Genomic DNA, 27,136 nt, shown 5'->3' on the forward strand with positions numbered 1-27,136 from the left:
TAACAATAGTAGCAAAAAAAAAAAAAAAAAGGTGGTGGGGAAGGATTAAACGCACCGAGGCGGAGTTAAACTTTCAGTAACCAGCGCCCGCTCGGGCTGAAGTTGGATTTGAGCCGGCGGCTGCTGGCCAGGGGCAGCCCGGGATTTGGGGGGCGAGCCGGGGATTTTGGGCGGCCGGGAGTCCCCAGGGGGGGGTCGGGAGGGGGGAGGTGGAGCCGGCGCTGAAATCCCGGGTACCTGGCGAGGGGCGCTGCGCCGCCCGCGTCAGCGGCTCCCGCGCTCCCTCCCCTTCCTCCTCCTCCTCCTCCTCCTCCTCCCGCGGCTCGCCAGGGCGCAGGGGGGGCATGGGGGGTCGCCGCTGACTCCGGGCTCCGAGACAGCCGCGCAGGTAATGCCCCGCCGCTTTCCTCGCTCCTCGCGGCTCTCTTCACCCGGGAGGGGCGGGATGCGGGGCGCGGGCATCGCCCCCTGCCTCTCCCGGGGGTGGCTTGGCGCGGGGTGCCCCTTCCCCAGCCTCCTCGGTTTGCTTTCACACGGCTTTTCCTGAGGGCCGAGCCCTCTCTCATTGTTATTTTGGGCGGGGGGACGCGCTCAGCGCGGTGGTTTCCTTGGCAGGAGAGGGGGAGCCCAACCTTTGTCCCCTTTCCCCCAAAATAACGCCACGGATGTCCGCTGGTGCCGCTGTCCTGCCCCCATCCCCGGCTCGGATGCGGAGTTCTGATGCTGGGAAGCTGCAAAGTTTCTGGGATGAGCCGCTCGGAACTTCGTCCCAGCCGTGGGAATGCCGCGCGTGGGGGCTGAGCCGCAGTGCGAGCGGTGGGATTTTTAAATCCCCTCCAAACACTATCGGGACGGGAGGACAGCGTTTCCGAATGCCAAACTTGCCCTGGTTTTGGGAAAACACTTTATCTTAGATTATTTTCCCCCTTCTGGTTCTTTACTTGCCGCTGCTTTCCCTCGTATCCCTCCAAACCTGCCGTCCTTCTCTTCTTTAAATTCCACCTTGCCGGCCGCTGTGGCTTCCCCGGGTCGCCTCGCCTCCCCGGCAGCGTTTTCCAGGAGAGAGGGATGCTGGAGCGGGACGTTCCCTGTGCTGCTGTGCATTTGCTTTGTTGTGGGTTTGGGGTTTTGCCCTCGTGCTGGGGGAAAAGCCGCATCTGGCAGCAGATTCCTCCTTGGGCGGGAGGGCTGTCAGGGCTCGCTGCACGCAGCCAGCCTGCCTCCTTCCCGGGATCTCCCCGGGCATCCTGCGGGAGCCTGGGATCAAGCCTGCCTCCTTCCCGGGATCTCCCCGGGCACCCTGCGGGAGCCTGGGATCAAGCCTGCCTCCTTCCCGGGATCTCCCCGGGCATCCTGCGGGAGCCTGGGATCAAGCCTGCCTCCTTCCCGGGATCTCCCCGGGCACCCTGCGGGAGCCTGGGATGCTTCGTGCGTGTGGGATAGAGCTGGTGCATTGGGATGCTCTAATTTTAATTTTTTTTTTTTTTTTTTGGGTGGGGGGTATTGGTGGGAGCAGGGGATAAAGTATCCCCGCGGGATGCTCGCGTTTGTGAAAATTCAGGTGGTTGTTTCGGCAGAGTGAGTTTTACCTTTGTCTCTTCTTGCCCCCTGTCCTGGGGAAGGAGACGAGGAGAAATCGTTGTGCAGTTCCACGTTCCTTCACCACCCCGCTCCCTCCTTCCCTCCCTCCATCCCCGGCACAAAGCTTTCTTGTTTCCAAAGGAGTCATGAAAAATACAATGTTTTGAGGGAAATTGTAAAGATGGATGTTGTCCCTTCTTTTATTTTTTTTTACTATTTATTTATATTTTTGGGGGGCAGTTAGTGGGAACAACAACGTCTGGAAGAGGTGGGAGCCGTGGAGCTTGGCTGGCTGCTGGGGCTGGGCTGAGCCTGGGGAGAGCCCCCAGCCCCTGTCCCTTTTCTCAGGAGCATCACCTGGATGCAGCACCAGAACCACTCCTGCTGCCCAGCTGCAATCATCTCCAGATGCCCAGGGCACGGCAGCTCCTCTGGTGCAAGGAAAAAAGGCAATCCTGCAATCCTGCCCTGAGCAGCCGGGGGTGAAAGGACCTCTGAAAAAGGATTTGGTTTAGGAAGTTTCTTAGATGTTCTGTGCAGATGGTCCGGGGCACAGATTATTTTTGCATTTAAGAAGCTTTAGCATGTGGGATTGGCTTGGTGAGGGGGCTGGCCTGTGGCCTCTTGTTAGGGTGTAAAATATCCCAGCTGCTCACAGCCAGGCTAATGGAGCTGAAGCATGAACTGTTCCATGTGCAACCTAAAACTTCCGTGTTTTTTTTCCCCACTATACTATCCTGTTTCCTCCAGTAGGAATTCTAATAATGTTGCAGCAGAAATAGGGTTGTTTTGGGGTTTTTGTGGCCCAGGACCTACAAAATTCTTGCCTTTGTGCTGATGCTTGTATCTGACTCTATTTCAGGGTGTAGGTTCTGCATCTGAAATGGGGAGAAACAAGGAATTCCAATGGTTAAGACCCAAATCTTGCAGATATCCTGGATCTTGCCAGGGGTTTGGTAAAGACCAGGGGCTGGGGGTAGCATTTATCTGTGGGCTGTGCTCAGCTTGATGTTTCAGTGTGGGCAGGAGATATTTGTTCACGGGTCCTGGTGACTTTCAATCTGTGAAGATGAAGATTAGATGGGATATTGGGAAGGAATTGTGCCCTGGGAGGGAGGGCAGACCTGGATCCCTGGCAATGTCCAAGGCCAGGCTGGACAGGGCTTGGAGCACCCTGGAATAGTGAGAGGTGTCCCTGCCCATGGCTTTGTGGTCTTCAGACTCCCTCTGGCCAGAGAGGCAATCCTGGCACACAATGTCACTTTTGCAGCAACCATTTGAAGCCCTGGCTTGGGATGGAAACTGCTCAGGGTGTGGGAGGCCTGTGCTGTCCCTTGGGAGCCTCTGGCAGACCTGGATTGCTTTGCATGTTGGATAAAACAGCTGCTCTCCTGGGAAAAGAGAGGTCCTACCTGGAGTGTGCTGAGGAGAGTCACAGGGGGCAAATTCCTGATGGAAATTGAGCGATGTGCCGCAGCCTGAGCGTGCTGCACCTCTGGAAAGGGCATGTAGGAGAGGGGCTGGAGAGCTTCAAGGGCCCTCAGCCACATCTGGGGTCTCAGGAGGGCTTGCATGCACAAGCCTGTCACTGGTGACGAACTGCTGTCATTAATCCAAATAACTTCATCCCTGCTGCAAGCCTTTGTCTTCCTATTCAATCCCTGCTCTCTGGGGCTGCTCCTTGGGACTGAGGGGGTTTCTCCTGAGGATCCCCATCCTCCTTTCCCTGTGCTGTCTGTACTTTTTTCCCTGCTTCTACAACCCCCAGCGTGCCCACGGTGCTGCTCCCTCTATTAGCTGGAACAGCCAGCGGGCCTTGGAGAGGTCTGGAGCAGTAAAGTGCCTCTCGCTGGAGTTAAGTGAGCTTTGTGTGAAAGCAGCAAGGACACTTCCCTCTTGATTTGGATGAGGCAAGAAATGGCCTGAGAGCCTTTGCAGCTCTGGTTCATCATTGTGAAGGGTTTTTTTTTAATGGGTTTTCCTATGGTTGTTGTAATTTTTTACCCTTCTTCTGAAGCATCTATTTTTCCCCTCTGTTTTTAAGATCTGAAATTCCAGTGTCCATAGGTCCGAACAAAATAGCCCTGCTGCTTTTTTTTTAGTGTTGAAAGCTCCCAGCCTGGAGCTTAGGGGCAGCTGGAGGCAGGGAGATGGGATAAAATCCCAGGTACACACACAGCCAGGGCCCTGGGCTTGGAGCAATGTCTGCTGAGCATTACCAAGGGACATGGACTTAAATAACTCGCCCATCTCCTTTGGCACAGCTTTAAAATGCAGCACAGTGACTGATTGGGAAGGGCTAGTGGTTTTGAGGCTGCTGCCTTGCTCTTGTGGCTGACGCTGACTTCTTTATCACTGTTGTGGGGGGACATCCTGGGGCAAAGCCTCCCTCCTGCTGCAAAAAGGGGATCCTTGCCTTGAAAGCTGCAGCTGGATGTGGCAAGGAGGGAGGTGCTGAGGCAGTCCCTCCCAGCACTCACTTTACCCCCCCCCTTTACTCCCACTTCACACACATCTTGTCCTCTTCTTTGCCTTGAAACCCCCTGAACCAAGCAGAGCTCGTGTGCTCAGGCGTGGAGCCCCCAGGATCTGTGGGCAGGGCTGGGTGGCAGCAGCACAGGCACACTCGGGGATTCTGTGTGGGAGCCCAAGGATGTTGGGCACTTCTCCTGCACCGTTTCATGGCAGTGCTTGGATGTGCAGCCAGGCTGCTGCCTGCCCTGGGTGGGAGGGAGGCTGCCTCCTTCCAGGCAGGGCACGAGAAGAAAGCGCCTGGCATCGCATTTCTGAGCAGGCTCGGAGTCAGGCCTTCAGCACCCCTCCACTTGCCACTTTGTCCATTCCTGTATATTTTCTAAGAGCCTGGAGAGAGGCTCCTGTCTTGTGGGACCAGACTGTATGTGTCACTTCACTGCATTCACCCTTCCACTTCCTCCTAGAGCAAGAATTCCCACCCTTCCTCCCCCTCCTCCTTTTCTTCCTTCCTCTTGTCCTCCTTTAAGCCAAGCTCTGTTGCTGTTGGCTGCTTTTCCACCTTTTCATCCCACGTTAGCATCATCTGCTCCTCAGCTTTGCTGTGTTGATTCCATGTGTTGGAGCAGCCCAGGAGCCTCTTGGCTTGGTCCCCATGCCCCATCCCAGCCTTCCTCCTGGCTCAGAAGCTGCTGCTCCAGCTGAAGAGATGTTTTGTGATGGAAAATGGTTGCTATGATGCCTACGGTGACTAGCAACCAGTGCTGGAGGCTCTCTTGAGCCAGTGCTGCCCCACTTAAAAAGAAATCGGGAATTCCTACTTCTCTCTCCCCAAAAATGAAGCTGCCCTCACCGTGGAGGGGTGGGTGGCAGTGACTGATGCAGCAGGGAGTGGGAACTCTCTTCCCAAAGCTCCCAGGGTGGTATTTTAGTATCCCATGGATGCAGAAGTTGAGTTGGATGCGTTATCTGGCTCTTCCTTGGAGATGCCACAGTTGTGGTGAAAGGTTTGCGTGCTGCTTACACAGAGCTGGGGGGTTGTTGGGATTATCTTGTGTCAGGGGCTTGGAAAACCCATGATATTTCCCGTTCCAGGGGAAAACCTGTATCATTTCCTCTTCCACAGGAAAACCCGTGTCATTTCATTTCCCATTCCATGGGAAAACCTGTGTCATTTCCCATTCCAGGGGAAAACTCATGTCATTTCCTCTTCCACAGGAAAACCCATGTCATTTCCCCTTCCATGGGACAACCCGTGTCGTTTCATTTCCCATTCCATGGGAAAACCTGTGTCATTTCCTACAGCCTTCCTGCAAGGGCTGGGAAGTTTAAAGGTGACATTTCCTCCTGGGTTTTTGGTGAAACGATGTCTTAGTGTCATTCTGCAGCTGATGTTTGTCTCCTGTGGAAAAGCAAATGTCTGGGAGCACCAACCAAAATGCTTCCACTCCTGTCCTTGGTTTAAAATGGAAATAAACTGCTGAAAGTGAGGGAAACTTCTGGGTGCTAAGGAAGGAAGAGCTCCAGCTTTTTCCCTGGAAGAGGAAAGGTTTGAGTACCCCAGCTGGGAAGTGCAGAGCTTTGTGGGGAGAAAGCAGCCCCATCTCCAACCTCGGCTTTGGGATGAGGGAAGAAGAGAGGAATTTCCATGCTCTTTTCTCCTGCAAACACCATGTCAGGTGGGTCGCGGCAGGTGCCAGCAGCTGTGCCCCTTATTCCCTGTGGGCATTCATATTCCCCCTCCCAAGTGCAAACCAATATCCTGGCCTGTATTTATTTAACCGGGAAATTTTATTTCCTTTCGCTGCAGGGAATAGAAAGCCAAAAAAAAAAAATAAATAAAAGAAGGGGGCAAGTTTTTTCACTGGGAACAAATCTCATTTTCAAGAGTCCTGACAAAATGAGCCATAAAATTACAATATTTCAAAGTGCTTTGTAATTCTAGCGTGGATGGCTCTTCATCACGGAATCTGAAAGCTCAGAAAATATAAAACTCATTAGATTAAAATAAACCACCTACCGCACAGGAGAAAAGCTTATTTATCAATATCAATTTACTTCTGATTACTCTGTTCTGCAATTTGTTATTTTTGGGAATTATGATTTGGGCATGGCTCATGCCAATATGGGGGTGGGAATAAAAAAAAAAATCAGAATTAACTTGTAATTTTTTCCTTTTGAATCTTACTTATTGTAAAGCCCTGGCCAAGAGGCAATAATGAGGAGAAAAGGTGCATTTATAGCTGTGTTTTTTTTAAGGAGCAGAGGGGAAGCTGGGAAAGCAGGAGAGGCTGCTTTTTGGTTGAGGGGTGGTGCTAAGCCATGTGCTTGGCCAAAGGGGGATGCCGGGGGTGGTTTTTGGGTTGCGTGGTCGGTGGTGGTCCTGGCTGCTCTTCCAAGGTGGCCCCAGTGATGGAGGAAGCCTGGGAGAGAGGGGTCCTCCAGCAGCCGGGTGGATGCGGGGACATCCCGGTGACACCTCGGGTGCTTCCACTCCACCTCCCACATCAAATCCTGCGGGGGGAGCAGTGCTGTCCCTCTTTGGGATATTCATTGCAGGAAAAGGGGTGTTTTTGGGAAGGCACACCCAGTTCCCTCCCGTGGCACCCGTTTGGCAGGCTTTGATTTAGACTTCCATTTCTTCTTCACACCCCCGGAGCAGCACGGAGAGGTTGGAGCTGCAAGTTCTGAGCACCACGATGCTCTTTGGGGCAGGGAAGGCCAGGTTTGGGCTTAAGGCACAGGGCTTTGGGGTGATTGGAGGTGCCGGCGTGGGGCAGCTCGGGTGGGGACGACGGCGCGTTCCACGTGCGCGCAGAGTGAGCTCCCGCTGAAGTTTATTTTACAATAAACCAGTCCAGGTGCAGAGCCTGGCAGCGCTGTTAGGCACCCTGGGAGCAGTCCATGGCCTGGGCTGGAGCAGTCAGCTGAGGTGCCAGGAGGCTCCTGGAGCATGGCCAGGATGCAGCAGGTGGGATTTGCCACGTTTAGGGATGCAGCAGTGCTGTTGAGGCAGGGAAAAAGCCACTTCCCAGGCTTGGGAAGGAGGAGGCATTTGGAGAAAACAGGCTGGAAGACCTCTGCTTGAGCTGATTTCTGAGCTTTGAAGCCCTGGATTTGTTTGCACTGTGGTGTTTCCTCAGCTCCCCATTTTTGGAGGTTCTGTCTGCAGCTCCGTGTGCCTTGGGAGCAGCTGCCAGCGGATGGGGAAACCTCTGGTTTAACATCAGTGCTTTGGCAGCCAGGAGGAGACAGCACCTGAGCTCCCAGGGACATTATCATGCTGGAAACTGCACCGAGTGCTTCCACCAAAGAGCCTCTTTCAGGCACAAGATGCAATTTAATCTGCTCTTAGTCACAATTTTTTAAGTTCTCCCCAGAGACTTCTGGATCCTGTTCCTTAAATTTGCAGTATTTGAGTGAACCATCTCGAAGAACCAGTGAAGAGCTGCAATATTAATGAAGACAGAGAAAATCAAAATGACATTTCAGGCAATTACTGACATAATGAAGTGACTGACTTGGAATATCCAATATTTAGATTTATCATGACACTCGAAAGGGGATGCTGTCAACCGCCTTTATTTCTATATCACATAAATTGTTCCTCCACTTCCCTGGTGCTTTTTAAACATGGGCTGTGAAGCTGGAAAATAATGTTCACGCTCACTTGGGCTGATAGCAATGCTGCTTGAGAAGAAAGTTAGCATTTTCCTTTGGCATTTTGGCACTGCAGAAGGCAGAGGATCTCATTTCCATCTCATCCTCTCTGGCTGCAGCACCACAGCCTGGGTTCCATGCAGGGGTCTGGAACAATGATGCTGAGATTTCCTCCTCCCCAAAACCTATTAAAGCAGGGGGGAAATTGAGATGTTTGGTTTTTCTTAATCACAAGAATCTATTCTTCTTTGGTAGGCCAAATGTAGGGATTTAAAGGGCTTGTCAGGATGCCTGGCTCTGGGGAAAGTGGCCATTTTTGTTTAGAAACTGGGCTTTTGGATAATCTGCTGGCATTGAGCAGAAGTCAGAAACTTGTCATGGGGTGGAGGTTTAAATTCTTCTGCCCTGACTGTGTATTCTGAGGCAATGCGCATGATTGCACCTGCATGTCTTCTCAGGCTTGCACCGAAATACCTGAAGAAGCACAAAACACAGCACAACACCATTTTTCTTGTCTAGGCACAGACCTCTTCATCCCAGAGAGACTCTCCGTAGCAAAATAGCAGGAGAAATTAGAATTTCAGGCCTTTTCTGTGCTGACAGGGTTGTTACGAGCTGTCTTCTGTGACACATCCATCAGTAAAAATAAAATAGGTGTAGCTATAGCTTGGAGCTCCTTCAGGAGCATCCAGGAGGGTTCCTGTGAATCTCTGAGAGGGAGGCAGAGCCCTTCACCCTTAGCTGGGTTGGGTTAACTGTACCCACAGGATGCTGTGGAGGGAAGTTCAGCTGGCTGTCACCTCCTGCCCCTGTCCCTGGGGCTGCTGGTGGGAAGGCATTCCACTGCCCCACAGCTTGCAGAGCAGCCAGGGAAACGTGGGGAGTCTCAGACCAGTCCCTGGGGTCACTCAGGAAATGTCTGGGGGGTTTCCTTGTGCCTTTGTGCTCTCTGTTATGCGTGTGGTTAGCGTTTACCTGCGGGCTGGAATGTTTTAAAATCCACCTGTGCCCATTTCCTTGCAAAGGAGCCCTCGGCTGAGGTTTTCTGGGGTTGGTTTGGAAAAAGCTTTGGGTTTGATGGTCTGAACACCACCAAGTCAGGTTGTGGCTGTGCTGGCAGCTCCCTGGTGCTGTTTTATTCTGTTTCCTTAGCGTGGGGAGACATGTGCTGTGTTGAAAAATTAGGAGGCAGAGAGGGATGGGGACAGGCCTGGCAGCCTCCCTGCTTCCCATGCTCCTGCTCTGCGGCCACCCGGGTGGCGTGAGAGATTCCAGGGGCTCTGCTCTCAAATCTTGGTGCCTCTGCAGTGATTCTGGGTCAAGCTTCTGCCAAACCATCTCAAACCTGGGTGCTGACAGCTCGCTGCTGTGTCTCTCCCGGGTCACAGCAGCTCTTCCTTGCTGCTGGAACAGCTCATCCCAGCTGGGGCTGCTCCTCTGCTGGCCACTGAGGCCACCCTGCCTCGTCCCCTCACCGGAGAGGAGCTTGGGGAAGCAGCAAGGAAAAAATGGAACACCTCCACCAGGTGAATCCTGGTTTCCATCGCCCAGAGGATGTTTAAAACAGAGCTTTGATGTCCTGAGGGCTCCCCTGTGGCACAGCCTGGGGCAGGGCTGCACCCTGAGCCTGATTTCGGGAGGTCACGTCTGTCAGGGGCTGGACTTGACACTGCCTCTCTTCTTTGACAGGAACCATGAAGCATCCCGTGGCTGCTGCTGCCAGCTTCCTGCCTCTCCTCCTGCTCCTGGAGCTGGTCTCTCCAGGTGGGTCTGTCTCTGCTCTCTCCCTGCTCGGGGCTGCTGCTCACAGGGTGCAAAGGCAGCACTTGCTGTGCTTGTGTCTCCTGGTGAATGTGCAGAGCTGCACTGCTGGGGTGGTGTGGGGGGTGAGCAAATCTCCTCTCTCCATCAGACCTTTCATGTCTCCAGCCCGTGGCACTGTGGGGACCTGCACGTGCTGCTCCCACTTCTCCTGCAGCCCTTCCTGGCTGCACACGTGGCCCTCCTTGGGACAGGGGAGGTGGGGCTGGAAAAAGCCTTGGAGAAGGATGGATGTGCTGCTGAGCCAGCAGGGGTACATGCTCCCGGGCTGTCTCGATGAAAAGCTTTGGAAACTTCCAGATGTGGATTTACCAAGGCAGAGCTGCTGCTGGACCTGGCACGAGGTCAATTTACATCAATACAACCTAGGAAAGCTGGAGGGAGGGATCACAGGCAGGGATGCAAAGCAGAAGCTTGTTAGCTGTGTAGCAGCAGAGTATTGCTGGCAAGGCTCTCCCTCTGCTTTCAGCAGCAAAATGATGACCTGAACTGTGCTTAGATGTGTGCTGGGGGGGGGGAAATAACTCCATCCCAAGCTGCAAAACCTTTTTTCTAATTCCAGATGGGGGGAAAGGCAGGGCTGTGGGCCAGGAGAACCTCCACAGGAAGCTCTTTCCACTGATGCTCTGGGTCTTTCCTGGCACAGGGGCTTCTGGCAGGGAGCTGGTGGGACAATGGCCTTTTGGTGTAGAAAATGTGCCTTTTAGGACAGGTTTTGGCACATCACAGGGTGCATAGGAGCTGTAAATGTACAGCAAAGCCCCGTGAAAATTTGGATTGTTACATGACTGCCCTAACCCCCCTGGGTGCTGGTGTGGGGAGAGGGTGCCCATGTGGCTGTTGCTGATAAACAATAGGCAGTGTGTGTCCATGTGATAGCACTGTGCCCTTTGGAATAAAGGCTTTTTTCCCCTTTTTTTTCCCCTCCTGAAGCCTGGAGATGGCTTGGCCAGATTGGCAGCCTGATTAAGCAGTCAGTGGATGACATTAGCTGTGAGTGACAGGCGCAGTCAATCTCCCTCTGGTGTCGTGTTGGATCAAGGAGAGCCTCACTGGAGCTGGAGCTCCTCTGGAAAGGGAACAAATATGGAAAAAAGACAATCCAGCAAGTCCTTTACCTCCCTGAGAGGTCACCTGCCACCCTGTCCCATTGGAAGTGGGGTCTGCCTGCCCGGCTGGGGACTTGCTCCTTCCTTGCAGTGACCAACTGCAAAGCCCTGGGCAGGCAGCGCATGGAGACAGGGATTTGGAGGCTGTGCAGCTCAGCAGAATTCCAGCCCTGCTCCCCTAAACCCTGCCCAGGGCTTGGGTTGCCATCTCTGTGATGAGCAAGTGCTGGCACAGCTGCTGTGCCTGGCACAGGGATAAGGGCAAGGATGCCCTGGGCACTGCAGGTGATGGAGCAGCTCTTCTCAGAAGGTTTGCAGAGCTCCTGGTGAAGCCATGAGCTGGGATGTAACGGGCAAGTGGACCTTGAGTGGGCTTGGAGTGTTGGGAAGGGGATGGTTCAGCTCTGGCAGTGGAGTGGCAGCTCCTGCTGGCCCCTGCTGCAGATGAGCAGAGACCTCCATCAGCCAAGGTCTCCCTGGAGCCCTCTCTTCTCCAGGCTGAGCACCCCCAACCTTCCCAGCCCACAGCAGCCCCAGCTCTCTCAGATCTTCTTGGCCTCCTCTGGGGTCTCTCCAACAGGTCCATGTCCTCCCTGTGCTGGGGGGACCCCGGCTTGTGTGGAGGGTTACAGGGATGGAAACTCCAGCCCTTATCCTGGCATTTGCAGCCCAAAGTGGTGTCCTGCCTCCAGACCCTCCTCAGCATCTCCCAGCTCCCAGTGCAGGTCTCCCTCCTCCCTGAGCACACAGATCCTGTGTGCTGCCTGCTTTGGAAGCCTCCCAGCACCTGCTGCAGCTGCATTTGGAAAGTGCAACTTATTTTTAGCGTGCTGGTGATATTAAGAGATGTATGTTGAAACTGAAAGGTTTTGCAGAAGTGAGTCCTGTGTGCCACTGGCTGCTGGGGGTGTTTTAGCCTCATTTACCCCTCCCAAAGCCTGCTGGCCTCAGTGGCAGCCAGTGACAAGTGTGCTGCCAAACCTCTGGAGATGCCCTTAGCTCTCAAATAACCCACTTTGTCAGGTTCCTTCTTATTTTCTTTCCAGGTGCTTAACTCCAGAGGCTGGGATTTAAATGTGCCTTTGCAACAGTGCTGCCTCCAGTGCTTTCCCATTTCTCAGGGTGTTTAACCAGCCTGGTGCCTCAGGAAAGAGGGCAGCGCTGAAAAATCCCTGTCTTGTTACGGAGGGAGCCCTGGGGGAGCTCGGGCTGCTCCCCAGTCCCGTGCCCGTGTCCCCAGGAGCTGGTTTGGTGGGATGCACACCTGGGAGCTGTGTTTGAAAGGTCTCAGGAGCATCTCCTTCCTTTGGGAGCTTGGCAGGCAGAGAGGCTGCTGAAGCTCGGTCTGTTCTCGCTTCCTGAGGTGGGATGCTGAACACACTCCGCTAAACCTTCCTGGGAAATCACTGTGTGCCTCTCCTGCCAGCTCTTTGCCCGCAGCAGATCTTTCCTGCTCGGCTCTTTCCCCGGCTCAGGCTGCCTTTGTGACTCTCCTCTGCACTCTCTCTGTCCCAGTGAGGCTGCGGGCCAGGGCAGCCGCGAGCCTCCAGCGCGGCGGGCGCGGAGAGCAGCCAGCCCGGCTGTCAGAGGGGAAAGGAGGCAATTCGAGGCAAAGGCAGCCAGGGAAGGAGCACAGGGCTTTGCTGGGGTGCCTGACCAGGCGAAAGGCTCTCGGCTCTGGGAGCAAAGCAAAGGTATTAATCGTGGGCTAAACCAGTAATTGATGCTCCTGGTCCCCGTGCTGTCGGCTTTTCCCCTGCCCTCTGCCTTTTGGAAATCCAGAAGGGCTGGTGGAGGGAAGTGCCTCCCCTGCCAACTTTTAGGGGGGACCTCATGGGATTTCTGTGTCCTGCTAGCTCTCATCTTGGGGCTTGTCCCTTGCCAGCATGAGCCTGGTTCCCTGTGAGCATTCCTGAGCCTTTCCCAGCCTTGCTGGCCTACGCCGGGGACATAACTCCTGTTTTTTTCCTCTTCCCAGGTCAGGGCAATCGCCTGCCATACTTCATCAATTACTTCTTTGACACCTACCTGCTGATCAACGAGGACACACCTGTGGGTAAGTGGGCTGGGCATCACACAGTGGAAAAGTATGGAAGAGGAATGTTTTCCTTTTGATTGACAGATGGAGCTTTTCTTTCTTTATTTAGCTGGGGATCGGTTTTTTAGTAAATGCAGAAATCGACCCGGTCGTTCTCAGCGCCTTCCCAGGCTCTCAGTCCATTAAACTCGTGGTCTTCAATCAGGGCTCGTGACTGGCCTTTAATGTGGGAGGAATCGATTGGGAGGCTGGGATGGAGCCTCTGGAGGTGCCTTCTCCCACCTGCAGCACTTGCTGGAGGAAGGGCTCTTGCTGCACCCAGGTCCCCTCAGAGCTGCTGAGGGCTGGCAGGGTCTGCAGAGATCTCCAGTGACCGTTCTGCTGAGCCTTCTGTCCCTTCTAGGGTCCCCTTGGTCAGGCACTGGCAGCCCCTGTGAGATTCGGGGTGGTGTCTGCAAGCAGGCAGGACGTGGAGCCTTGGTGTGGGGGGAAGGTGGAGCGCGGTGGCTGAGCTCTGCACAGGAGAAGTCCTGGGAAGGGAAGCTTCATCCCTCACTGGGAAGCTTCATCTTCCCAGTGAGAGCTGGCTGGCTGGGAACAGCTTAATGGAAATGCTTCCTCACGGGGCACCTTGCTCTCCAAGCACTTGAGCCTGAAATACCTCATGGGAATTGGACTGAGCTCCTATTTTGTCAGAAAATAGGGATATTTCCTACAGCCTGCTTTCCAGTGAGACATTATGCGAGTCAAGTCATTCTTGGTATTACTTTGGCAGCTGAATTTAATTTTTTTTTTAAACTTTGCATTACCCTGTGTGTATATATATAATTGACTCTTAAGTATATTGGCACCTTGAGATTTTGTTTCCAGATGCACCGGAGGGAAATGTCAGCCCGGAAAGTGTTGACACACACAGTTGTTTCTGTGTTTCCTGCTGTTGGTAGGTGTTTTCTGACTTAAAGTTTATTAACTTGAAAAAAAAAATAGCACCTGGAAACACCTTCCAGAGATCCTGAGTGTGAGGAGCAGAACTGTGAGTTGTGCCTGTTTCCTGGGGGGGAAAACAAATTGTATTTTTTTGAGATCTGTTTGAAGGCCCATCCCTCCTTCCAGCATCCCCTCCCTCCAAACCCAGCAGCTCCCTGCCTGCTGCCTGCCATGCCAAAAGGGATCTTAAGCAACAATTAAGAGATCATTCCCCCTCTAATCACTTACAAGAGTAAATTAGTCTTGTCAGGAGCTATTAAGACAGAGAGCTCAGAATTCATTAGGCAAGATTGGGCCAGGGGAGCTGCTGGCGCTGCCGCCGGTCCAGGCTGATTAATTTCTCCCAAAACATCATCAATGCCCATCTGTTTCATTTAGGTCTGGGGAGAGCAATTTTCAGGTGGACTGACCCTGTAGTCAGTTATTTCACCCAGAAGTAATGGAAACACACACACACGTGTGCAGAGGGAGCTGGGAGCTCCGGGAAGGTGCTGGGGAGGGAATTGGAGAAGGAGGGAGATGCCTGGAGAGGAGGGATGGGGACTGGTTGGGTTGTGGTGGCATGGGCAAGACATGGAGAGCCCATGGCAGCTGCCAGCAGCTCTGTCACCCTGTATTTTACTTGGAAAATAGGAGAACTGACTGGATAGAACCCTCTGGGAGAAGAGCGAGCAGGAGAGGGACTGTCCATCTCCATCCTGCTGCTGTTTGCCTTAAGCAAAATCATTCCAAGGGTCGTTTTGCTTAATCCCAGACCTTTTGGAGGGCTGTGGGCCAGGGGTGCTGTGGATGCCAGGTGAGTGGCCCTGGCAGGGTGTGACGTGAGCTGGGAAGGCGGCACTGCTGCCACGGGGGTTACTGCAGCCCTGGATTTGCCAGCAGCTGGGGACGGGCAGGCAGCACTCCAGGCTCCTCCTGTCAGGGTCCCTGCTGCTGCCAAAGCAGCGTCTTCTTAGCATAATGTAATGACTGGAGTCTAATTGCCCAGCAAATGGATTTGCTGTGAGCAGGACAGGAGAGGGAAAATGAAGATGATCCATCATGTCAGGTCTGTAAGTAGCCTTATAACCACCTAGCTTGGACTCACCCAGGTTTCTCTGAAAGCTTTCATGCCTCAACGCCTTGCAAAATGCGTGACAAAAGAGGCCGTTCAGACGAGTGTAATTCCACTTCCCCTCCATCCTAGCGAGAACATTTTGGCCTCACTGGAATAATGTTGTCTTAAAAGAGTGGGAGACACTTCATCCACTGCACTTGAGGTGATAACATTCCCTTGGCCTTGCCCTCAGGCTGTGTTGTGTCAGGGGCATGGTCACCCAGGTGGGGACAATGTGTCCCCTCCTGCCCATCAGGCCTTGGTAATTCCTGCCTGGCTTAAAACCAGCAGAGGGACTTAGTCTGGATCTCAGGTCAGCTGCGTGGGGCTGTGAGCACGTGGTGGGAGGTGCCCCTGGGTACGGCAGGGGGCTGTAACAAGATGACCTTTAAGTGCCTTCCCCCCCAAACCATTCCACGGTTCCATGAAGGACTGGTGTCCCCTGTAAGGCCTGCCGGGCTGAGCAGGGCATGGCACAGGGAAAGCCACTGGGATGGCCATTCCCTGGGCAATGGGGGTGTGAGGACGTGCTGGTGACAGCACCTGGGCCAGCTGGCAGGTGGGGAGGCTGGGCTCCCACAGGAATTCTGCCTAGGCTGCTGTTTGATTCCATGGCTTACTCCTGTGCAGGAATGGCTGCAGCTCAGGCTCTCAGCTCTCCACCCCACCAGCTCACTGGGATGCCTGCTGTGACTGGTGAGATCCTCAGCCCTGTGTCCCCCAAATCTGGCTGTCTCTGAAGGTCCTGAGTTCGTTCCTCACATGGGCACCACTAAATCTTGGTTCTCCTCTTCTTCTTCTCCTCTTCTCCTCCTCTTCTCCTCCTCTTCTCCTCCTGTTCTTCTCTTCATCTCCTCTTCATCTCCTCTTCTCTTCTTCTCCTCCTCTTCTCCTCCTCTTCTCCTCCTCTTCTTCTCCTCCTCTTCTTCTCCTCCTCTTCTTCTCCTCCTCTTCTTCTCCTCCTCTTCTTCTCTTCCTCTTCTTCTCTTCCTCTTCTTCTCTTCTCCTCTTCTTCTCTTCTCCTCCTCTTCTTCTCCTCCTCTTCTCCTTTTCTTCTCTTCTTCTCTCATGTCTTTCTTTTTTTTTTTTTTTGGTTACGTTTGGGATTGAAAGTGTTTGAGATGGTATTTTGTGTTTAGATGCAGATGTTTAATGTTTTTTATTTATATCACAGTCCTACAAGCTGTGAGTTTTACGGTATTTTACTAACAAGCTACAAAATGCTTCCTTATCTATCTTTACAAGTTTTTTAATGGAAAAACTATTTAATTAAGAAATGCCACTTGAATTATTTTTATTTTTAACCTAATAACTAATCTCTTATGTCTTGAAATGTGGATTTTTCTAATTACAAAATACTACTAAAAAACTACTGCTCAAAAAACTACTACTCAAACTCATGAAGAAGAAGGTGAAGAAGAAGGACTAAAAATCTCTTCTTTTAAGAGAAAGCTTTATATATATTACTATATCCTAAAACTAAGTTTTCTACCACACTTTTATTCAAACTGCACACCTATAATTTCAGTTCTGTCATTCCATTTTGGAAGCTTTTACACAGCCTCAGGTCAAATGCAGTGTTCCCTTGTGGGTCTGTGCCTTTCAGCACAGAAAGTCTGAAATTCTCAGCATCCAGGCTTCCAACAGCTGCCTCAGCACCTCCTCCCACCCTGGGACCATGGAGAAGTCCCAAGTCAGCAAGTGCCAGGGCCAGGAGCGTGGGGTGACAGCCTCGGCAGTGCCACGTCCAGTGACCCAGGCTGTGGTCCTGCTCAGAGCCCCCTTCTCCTTCCCTCCCAGGAGGCCTGGGCTGTGCTCTCCATCCCGGGGCGCGCCACGCTCAGGGAGCAAGGCAGATGGATGGCTGACAGGGAATTTCATGGCTGCTCTGCCCTCTTCTTGCTCTGTGCAGCTTTTGCTGAGCTGGCAAACTCTGTGGCCAGGGATATTTCTCCCCTAAATTTGAATAGGCAGGGCTGAACCCTGCTCTTTGTGAGACCTGCTTCAGAATGGGCTGCAGGAGTTGTGCCTCTCACTGTGCCCAGGAGGAGCCAGGGATGGTGGAGTGCCACCGAGGAGCACGTGTGCTTGGCTGGCCAGTGGCAATGAAAGGCTTTAGATTGGCGTGTGACACCCTGTGCTTGCTGGGACACAACCATTTCACAAGGAGACTAAAGAGGAGCGTGGTATTTCAAAGGCAGGGTGCTCTGTGGTAGCTCCTCACGTGGATCTGAGGCAGCACATCCCTCTGATATTTGTGGATGATTTGATTTAATTCTCTGTACTAGAAAAGGACTGGGCCAGAAGGCTTTTATTCTCCATCCTCCACGCTCTGTGTCTGTCCTTTCCAAGGCAATCATCTCTTCCAACACTGCCTTATGCGCAGGGAGATGCTTTGGCACCCAGGAAAGGTCCCTGGGGGTGCTGGGCTGCTCAAGCTGCTGCTGAAGATATGGTTATCAGTGTAGAACTGAGCACGGGCTGAACCTGTTTGATCCCACAGCTGTGCCCAGGCTCCTCCAGATGCATCACTGGAAGGAAAAAAGACAAAAAAAGATGCTGGCTCTCCAATTCCCTGCCTGCTTCTGGACTGATTAAATAGTTTCAGAGCTCAGATATCCACACTTGAGGCTTGGGGGCCAGCTGTGGCCATCTGAGCTCGCCAGGGCCACCAGACCCTTTTCCCTTTGGTGTCCCCCTCACTGTTCCTGGAGAGGGGCTGCACCTGCTCCGGTGTCCCTCTTGCTCAAAAGGAGGTGTTCAAGCTGAAGACAAAATCATAAATGCATCTCGGTGTGCATAGGGTTGAAAGTCAGAAAGGACCCTAGAGGCACACTGCTAATGAGGTGTTAATTGGTTACCCTGTGGGGCTCAGGATGGATTTAAAATGTGGGCCTAGCTGATGGTAGGCTTGTGGGATGAGGTGCATTTACAGGAGTCATGATGGTGATGCCCCTGTGTGAAAAACGCCAATCACTTGGTTTTTAAAATTTTGAACGTTTAATAATGATAAAATGGTTATAAAAATAGTAATACAATTAGAGTAATAAAAATTTAGAGTTAGGACAATTACAAGACAATAAAAAACAAAGACTTAAGGATGTCTGGATGCTCTTGGGCACTTAAACCCTGACAAGAATAACTTGTGAACAAAGGAATAACCCTTAAAAACCATACACTGTTGCATATTGATACATACTTCATGGTTACGCATACATTCTATTTAAAACAAGAAACTGTGTCTGGACTATGTCAACTCCTTTTCATCCCTACAGTGTTTTTGAGTCTGGGCAGGGCCTGAAGAAATCAGCTTCTTCTGATAAGCAAATCATAAATTCCTCTTCTCTGGAAGATTTAGGTATTCTGTGACTGTTATCTCGAAGTGAATATCTCATTCTTTAAAAAAAAAAAAAAAGTATAGATTCTATTTTAACTACAAAACTACATTTACCATACTATTAAAATGTTAATGCAGCGCTTCTAATCCATATAACATAATACATATTGTATTCAATTTAACATTTGCAAAAAGCCAACCATAAAATATGCATTTTTCACACCCTGGACCCCTGGCAGTGTCTAAGGCCAGGCTGGACAGGGCTTGGAGCCACCTGGGCTAGTGGAAGGTGTCCCTGGCTGTGGGAGGGGGGTTGAAAGAGATGGTTTTGAGGGTCCCTTCCCACCCAGACCACTCTGTGAGAGGATAAGGGAGGCTGCCCATCCCTCTGCTGTGGGATTGTCTCTGCTGAGCTTCAGCTGCTGTGAAACCAGTAAATAATCCCCAGCTGGGAGGGCAGGCACGGGCTGGGACAAGTGGGCAAGTGCACGGTGGCACTTGGTCTGGTCACAGAACCTGGGGACCAAGTGTGTTGGCACTGACACAGGAGCTTGTGGTTCAGAATGGTAAAAAACCCCCACCAAGCTGCTTTTGTTGTTTATCTGACAGACATAAGGTGAGCTGGCAAGCGCTGGAGGACCCTAAAGTGCTTGGTTTGCTCGCTGGGTGGGCTGCCCAGGGAGCAAACACCCGTGTGCAGCAGGCAGGATTGGTTTGGCCTTTTAGGAAGGGTAATTCCAGAGGAGTATGCCGGGCTCTGGCTGTGGGGAGATTGCCTGGTTTGAACCTGCCTCTCAAACTTCCTTGTGGCCATCGCTGAGGTTCTCCTTCACAAAGGGAGGCTGTGGCCACCTCGCCTTCCTCTTCATTGTTTATCTATCACCCAATGGCTGTTTACTGCCCAAAACTGAGTTTTAAGCGTTCTTGAGTGCTCTTCAGAGGAGCAGCCTCGTTTCTAAGTGTGCTGAGGACCCTAATGAACAGCAATATTTGAGGAGAGCCTAAGAGGGGGATCTCAGCTCTCCCAGCTGAAGCCCTTTCTCTGTCATCTGAAGGCCCATTGATGAAATTACTTGTTGAGCTGCAGAAAGTACAGCATCTTTAATGAAAACTTAAGGCTAGAAAATTAGTTATTCCCAACATCAGGAAACTTAAGGCTTAAAAAAAAAAAAGCCCCACTCCCACCCAAACCCTTAACCCTGCATCATTAAATTAATCACTTCATCAATCACTTAAACTTTCATATCTGCTTTGCTAATAGGCAGTAACATTAATGCTCATGTTTAAGAAGGGGAAGAGGGAGAAGGAAGAAAGTATATTTGCAATATGGACTCATTAACATGCCAGGGTAACCTTGCTCCTCATCACACCATCCTGAGGTTTGATCTTGCCACCTTTTGAGCCCTGGCACAGGGGCCAAGCCCTTTCCAGGGAGAGGGAGGAAGATGTGGGAGCTTGGTAATGAGGAATGGGGTGATTTTTTATGTCTGGGATGGCTTTAGCAGCATTAATTATCTGTACATGGCTGGCTTCTGACTGGCTGTGCCCCGTTCCTTGTTACTCTGTAGTGCCTGGGCTTGGATGTCAGCACTGTCCCAGCTCAGGAAAATTGGGTCTTCCAGGCTGATTGGAGGCATTAACATGGGTGGCAGAAGTGACAAAGAGCAGTAAGTCAGGCTTAATAGAGAGAAAAAAAAAAAAAAAACACAGGAGGGGGGAAAAGCACATATGTATGGATATGTGTGTATATATTCAAGTTAGGAGACATATATATGTGTGTGTGTGTGTCTGTGTGCGTGTGTGTGTGTGTGTGTAGCTTTGTGGAGGTATTCATGTTCTAGGGGAATATTATTAGTCAAGGGTCGTTCCCTGTGCTGGAGGGGAACACTCGCATTTGCACACACTGATAATCTTATTTTTGGTGGGGAAGGTGAACTGTGATTTCACTACCAGGGAAAAAAAGCCGTGGTTGCAATCTGTGATGAACATGATTGTGTGTTTTGCCAGATTGGAAACTTGATATTTGGGTGGTGTGAGTTTAAAAAAGAAGGGAAAAAAAACCTTAACCCTAACTCCTTTACCCTCTGCTTCTAATGTTGGCACATCTGAGATCTCTGCAGTCTGGACCTGCCCCATCCCTGGCAGTGCCCAAGGCCAGGCTGGAGGGGCTTGGAGCAGCCTGGGATGGTAGAAGGTGTCCCTGCCCACACCAAGGGGTGGAAAAAGACAGCCTTGAAGCTCCCTTTCAACCCAAACCATTCCATGGCACCCTCAATGACTCTTTTTATAGAATTTTCAGGCTAGAGAAGGAATTACCCTTTCAGTTAAAACTTCCAATAACTGGGCACTGTGGAAGACCTTTCCTTTAAGAAAAAAACCACCACCACCAATTGGTGGTTGTTCCTTGCTGGTGTAAAACAATCAAAAAAAAAATATGCCAAGGAGAAAAAAGTCAACAACAACAAGGAAACAAGGAGTTAACTCAAAGTCATCAGAGCAATTAAAACATGAAGAATATACTGAGTGAGTGCCCACTGTGGGAGCTGCCCCCTTCCAGAATGGAGAGCAGATAGAAGAGATCTCCATCTTCTGGAGGTGGATCCACAATTGGGGAATTGTGGGGTGCAGTTCCTGTTGTTGGGAACCCGCTGCTCTCCCGCTGAGCATCCTCTGCGTGTTGGTCCCTGGCACGCTGTGTAGACTGCCTGGCTGGCAGCTGGTTTTACCTCCTGGGCAGCTTGTTTTACCTCATTTTCCATGGTTTTGGGGAGCATGGGTCACCTCAGAGCTGCATGGATCCATCCCCTCCCCAGCTTTTAAACTGATTTATGGAGGTGTGAGCTAAGGCAGCTCCTGCCCTGAACGGCTTCGTGTGCTTGGCTGGCAGGGGGAGTTCATACACTGGTTCCTCCTGTCAGCCTGCTGGGGTGCTTTGATGGCTTTTGAATTAACTGCAGCCACTTGGGGAGGGGGGAAAGGAAGCCTTGTTGGACAACTCTGTGAAAACATCTGCTCCGTTCGCAGCGCTGGCCAGGGCAGTGAAAAAGCTCCATGCGCTCCCTCTCTTTAAGATTTATTAATATTGCTGGGTACACGAGGGGGGAAGATCTCAAACACTTGACATTTAATGGTTAGTAACTCAATTTTATTCCATTCATCTGCATGGTTTGTCAGGTGCCTGCTCTGGTATTGTATCACGGAGGTTGTCTTGCTGCCTCTGAGCAATTAGGAGGGTGATTTGGTACCTGAATCTGGAAAACCTTTTTATTTTTCCTTTCTAATTGATTATTAGCTTTGAGGTGAGAGTTGGTGTCATGGAACGTAATATCCTTTCATAAACAGTGATGCAGTGGCTTTACTTGCTCTGCTGTTTTGGTTTCAAGCAGTTAATTTGAAAAGAAGGAGGGGGGGGAATATTTTGAAATATAGAAAGTCCAAGGGAGATGAACAATTTGGGGTATGGAGAGAAGCGAGGAACATCCTCCCGGGCAGAGATTAATGGTTGTTACAAATGATTTTGGGAAATAGAGGGGAAGGAATAAGATGTGGCAGAAGACTGTAAAATAAGTACCAGCACTGCAGAAAACCCTGACTCTGGAAATGCACCTTTTCCCACATGACAGCAGCATCAGATTAAACACATCCTGCCGGATAAAGCAGCATTTCCCTGCCAGGGAGCACTGGTGTGTGCTGGGCAAGAAGTGAGGGGAATACACAGAAAGCATCAATCTTCCTCCACATCTCTCCCAGCTGCTTTCCATGGGGCGTGAAAGGTGGGGAAAAAACATCTCCCAGGATTTGCAAGTTGTTCTTTGCCTCGTGAAAATTGTCTGTGCTCCCATCAGGTGCAGAGCAAGGAGTGAGGGACTGCAGAGAGAATCAGCCAGAAGTCATTGCCCACCTGCTTTGCTGGGGTGGGGGAAAGAGTCAGAAATTGAGGCTCTGTACTGGTGGGGGGAAATATCCCAAGCTGGTTTCATCACACTGCAACAGGATGATCTTGTGGAGGCATAAAAATTGGCAGCATCCTCGAAGTTCACAGAACAGTGGCAGGAGAATGAGTTTCACTGGTGCTGGGATGCTCCATAGGCAGTTTCTGGCAGATACAGATGGGAAAGGTGTCTCCTAGGAGCGAGGGGGGACCTCCATGGATTTCCAACCAGTAGCTTGATTTTGCATTCCAGGTTGTAAGCGGGGGGTGTAATTTTTTTTTTATTTGTTTTGCTGGCTAGTTCATCTCAAAAGCCAAAATTGCTGTGCTTGGTGTGAGCACAATTCCACTGTAAAATCAGCTGGATTCTGTTTTCCATTGGTGGTATTCCCCACTCCAGCCCCCTGAGGTAGAAGTTCACCCCAGGACCAGCAAATAGAGTGGTTGGTCTGGGTTTGCTCTTGGTGTGTCCTGCACCCAGTGCTGTTATCCAGGCGAGCACAGGGACAGCTTTCACCGGGATGTGCTCCCAGCAGTGGAGGATGCTCTTTAAAAGAAGTTTTCCTGTCATGGATCTGCATGCAGCCTCTTTGGAACAGGGTGCAAGGTCAGTATTTAGGGTGCCCTGGCTGGAGGGGGTGACAGGGCCAGCTCTGTGCTAGGCAGGGGCTCATCCCTGTTTTCCATGAAACCCACTGCCATGTGCAAGTGGCCCCAGGTGGTTGGGTAATGGCATCCTTAATTGTGCTCTGAAGGAGATTAACTTCTTATCTGGCAGCCTGACATCTTTATTGTTATTAATGTGTGAATAATGCACTGTGGTGGGGTTTTTATGCATAATTCTGGTAACAAATATTTTCCTTTTGTTTACTCGTGTCTGTTACTTTGCCACCGTGGGATTCCCAGGCTCCAAGGGGGGGAAATCCCAGAGGTCAAGGAATGCTGCCCCTATTTCTTTCCTTATTAAATGGTCATGACACTGCAGCTCTTCCCCTTTATTTCTTCTGTGAGTAGAGGTGGTGATGGGCAATTCCTCTGGTAGTCTGGAGTTTCTGGGGACAGTGGGTGTTGGAATGGGACATGGAGGACTAGGGACCATCAGTCAGATGAGGCTTGTGATTTTGGGGTACAAACAGGGATGGGCAGGCTTGGGATGCTGCCAGGCATTGGTGCAGGTGCCTGTGGGGCTGGGGGTGCTCTGCAGGGGCTGGATGTGTCCCTCGGTGCTGGCAGGGCAGGGAAGGGGAGCTGTGGAGGGTGGGAGGCAGCTGCAATCTGTCGACTCCACGACAAGCAGCTCCTGTGATGTAACTTGCTATTGAACAGGATAACAAGGTCAATAATGCCTTTGCCTGGGAGAGCTTCAGCCAACACTTCTATCAAAACCAATATTAATTTTCACTAATTAGGAGCTGCAGCTAATGAGTGTCACAGCTAATTTACCTCATCCATAACGAGGGAGAGGAGGGGGTCAGGTGCCTGGGATCAGAGCCTGCAAATCTGCCTCCTTTCTGCTCCCCCTTCTTCCTGGCCCAACACGTGTTTGTCACCTGGGTGGCTTCTGTCTGCAGGGACGTGGGAATGTGTGTCTGGTGCTCTGCTGCCTGCCTTGGAGCACGGGAATGCTTTGGGAAGGCAGGGAAGGAGCTGGATGGGAGATGTGCTCTGCAGCAGGTGTTGGCTGCTCCAGTGAGGGGAGGAAAAAGAGCTTGGAAGGATGTGCAAGGGAAGTCTCTGGGAGAGAAAAGGATGCCTGTTGTCCTGAAGGAGAAGTTGGAGTGGAGTGTTTGCTCTTGAAGCTTTAATTTCAAAAGCCTTTCTTGTGTGTTTTATTATCCTGCTCCCTTTCATACCTTTAACCCACTCCCATCGGCCTGGAAAGCACCAAACAGTGAAGCAGTGAGTCTGTCACCATCCACAGTCTTGTGCCTCGCTCTAGGGAGCCTTTCTGTCAGCTTTGATCATGGGACAAGCTGGACAAGTGTTGCAAATGTTTATGGGGAGAGAACTTTTGTGTGCAGATAACTTTGGTGCTGTGCAGGTCGTCTTCCTGACCAGGTCACAGGCCAGGAGCATTCTGTGGATGTTGCCAAGAGTGCCAAGAGAAAGCAAATTCCTGATTTGGAATTATCTCTGTTTGGCTTGTAAGCTTGGTCTGATGGCTCAGACAAGGGAAGAAAGGGCACAGGGAACATGTGAAACATCGCTGAAACATCTTTATAGTCTGTGCTTTCTAAACAAGCCAGAGTCTAAGAATTATCCACAGGGATTATTGCCTTAAATAAGAATACACTAGAGAAATCTGCGGGCTGCTGTCAGACAGCTCATTGTTAGGGATGGCTAGAATTGACTGAATAAATGATTCACTGGTTTTATTCGTGTTGCCCTGAGTGTAAACCTCAGGAGCCTTCCCCGCTGGAATTGATTTGTTCTGCGAGCAGCACGTTCACCACCAGCCCGTCCTGATGCCTTGTAGGAGGACAGAAGAACTTTTGCCTGGTCCAGGGCATCTTTCCTGGGGCCTTGAGAAAAGGGCTTGGCTTTTAGGCATGTCCTGGGGAAGTCACACAGGGAGTGATGTGCAGGGAAGGAACGCAGCTGATCCCAGAGCATCCTTTTGGGGCATCCCGTGAGGTTCAGGTGGGAGCTGCTTGTGGTCATCCACGTGCATGGTGGGTTTTGCATCCAGTTTGGTTATCCAGATGCCCTGCTAATCCTGGTTTGGGCAGGTTTATTTGATTTTTTTTTTTTCTGTAACTATCAGCCTGAAAGAGCTATCCAACCCATGGCAGCCTCAGTGGGGAGAGGAGAATACAGAAACATTAATAAGTAATAATAATAAATATATATTATAAGTAATAAAAATAAATATATATTATATAACCATATAATATAACTGTATATAATATACTATTTTATATTGCATTATATATATATATTATATATAATATATATATATATATAATATACAGGAGACAGTTGTGCCCTGAGGCTGGTCACATTATCTGGAGGCCGTTCCCATCCCCTGCTTTCCCTTTGGTGGGGGCCAAGGTGGCTGGGAAAGTTCCTTGGAGCCCATTGCCCAGGGAAAAGCGACCTTCAGGCAGAGTTCTTGGGGGGAAAAAGCTTCCCCAGGCGTGACAGATTTGCCTGTGAATCTCCAGATTAATGCCCAGGTTCCCAAGGTCTGTCATCCTGCCTGGCACGTGAGCTGCTCAAAAACAACAGGCTCATCAGTCATTTGGGAGCCTGTGGACATGCCTGTGAGGGAACACCAGGGACAGATGGGACAACATCCTCCTCTGAGGGCACACACAGGCACCCCAAAACCTGAGGAGCCTGGGATTGTGTCTCAGGCAAGAGGTGGAATTGAAAGAGAAGCAGGGGTTTTGCATGAGAAATACCTGGGGTGAGGAGATGGAGGACCCCAGGGTCTCTCTTCTCTTTTTTTTTCTCATGGGAAGAGTCAGACTGGTTTTAAAGTAGATTCTTCACGAGTGTCTCTTATTGGTACAGGTATTAAGTTGGTTATGAATTTCTTGCACTTTTACTCCCAGGAAAATCCTTCCCTTATTCCTTTTGCATTCGCTCTTGATTGATAAGGTTTATTATCACTCTTTAATAACCACAGATACCATCTCAGCCCAAATTTGAGGAAATTATGGGAGTTACTAGGCCAGGGTATCTGTATCCTACCAAGGACAAGGGCTAGAGTAAAGGACAACCAAAAAAGAAGAAGAATTGCTTTCTTTTAATGGGAAGGAGGAAAAGAGGTGCATTTCTTGCAGTGGCAGCTCACAAAGCAACACTGCATGGAAGTGCCTGTGTGGTTGGATCGGTGGACTGAGTTTATTTTGGGGATTTCTTTGAGGTTTTTAGCTGTGCCTCATACTTTGGGGATTGGCAGCCTCTGGGACAGCGTCCCCAGGGCTGTGGCATGGCTCAGCTCTCAGCTCTGATGCACCAAGATTCATTTCGGGAGATCCATGAGGTCCTTCAGCAGAGCCAAGGGGTCGAGGGGCTGACGTGGATTCAGGCTGGAAATCGGTTTTAGGTGGCAGGAGTAAGGTGGGTTTTCTTCATCCAGCAAGTGGTCCAATAGCACAGGAAGGGTTCAGCTCTGAAGGGGCTGGGTTTGCATGGGAGTTGAAGCTGCTGCTCCAAAGGGGCTGGAAAAATATGGGTGTGTGTGGCACCTGTCGGGCCACAGGAGTCTCTAATGTGTACAAGTAGCAAGGAGATGCTGAATTTGGTGGTCAATGCCCATTTCTCCCTCAGTCAGGGCTTCAGGGGAAAGAGGAGCTCTGAAAGTCTTCACTTTGAGCAACTGAAAGAAAAAAGCCTAAAACTGGGATTTATTGGATCACTTTTCATAAATTTCCACTTTTAGAACAGTCTGTGAAACCTCAGTGATTGCTTTCTTTTTGCTTTCAAACAAGCCAGCAGCTGGGATTTAGCGTGGAGTTTTGTGTTCAGTTTGGATTTTTAAATGTATTTGGTTTCACATGTGACTGAGGGAGGTTTTTTTGAGCCCTGGCTGATCTGGACACCGGGTGAAGAGGGGTGTGTAGGCTCAGCCACCCCTTGCAGCTCTGACCCAGCCTGCAGAGAGAGCAGCCAGGCTCTCACAGGTCACCTTGGCCAGGGGAATCATGGAATCCGGCAATGGTTTGGGTTAAATCATCTCATTCCAACAGGAATCCACTACCCCAGGGAGCTCCAAACCCCATCCAGCCTGGCCTTGGACACCTCCAGGGATCCAGGGCAGCCACAGCTGCTCTGGGCAGCTATGCAGGGCCTGCCCACCCTACAGGGTGAATATCTTCCCAATATCCCACCCAGCCCTGCCCTCTGGCAGTGTAAAGCCATTTCCCCCTGTCCTGTCTGGTAGAAGGTGGCAGCTGCTCCTGTAGGAGGATTTGTGATTTCAGACATGTCACAGGTACTAAAGAACCTACGGTTTGTAGTGCCCTGTCCAGGGGGAGTCTGGGCTCGTTGCACACCCGAGGGGTTGCATCAGTCTTGGAAACAGCCCTCCACTGCTCCCCTTCGCCCTGTTCTCTTTGCTCTGTGGTCAGACTCCTGCAGCAAGCGTTTCCTGGAG

At 51.1% G+C, this 27,136-nt stretch overlaps 1 protein-coding gene across 1 annotated transcript in view; it reads left to right on the forward strand.

Annotated features, from left to right (window-relative positions):
• Positions 1-327: 327 nt before the first annotated feature.
• CDH23 (cadherin related 23) overlaps positions 328-27,136 on the forward strand; it is a 185,805-nt gene continuing 158,996 nt past the window's right edge. Inside the window, exons 1-3 of the mRNA XM_077784783.1 lie at positions 328-388; positions 9,403-9,477; positions 12,622-12,699. Of these exons, the coding sequence (XP_077640909.1) occupies positions 9,408-9,477; positions 12,622-12,699 (148 nt within the window). The 5' untranslated portion in view covers positions 328-388; positions 9,403-9,407. The remainder of the gene's footprint in view (positions 389-9,402; positions 9,478-12,621; positions 12,700-27,136) is intronic.

The sequence above is a fragment of the Lonchura striata genome, chromosome 7 (assembly GCF_046129695.1).
Source record: "Lonchura striata isolate bLonStr1 chromosome 7, bLonStr1.mat, whole genome shotgun sequence".
Taxonomy (NCBI): domain Eukaryota; kingdom Metazoa; phylum Chordata; class Aves; order Passeriformes; family Estrildidae; genus Lonchura; species Lonchura striata.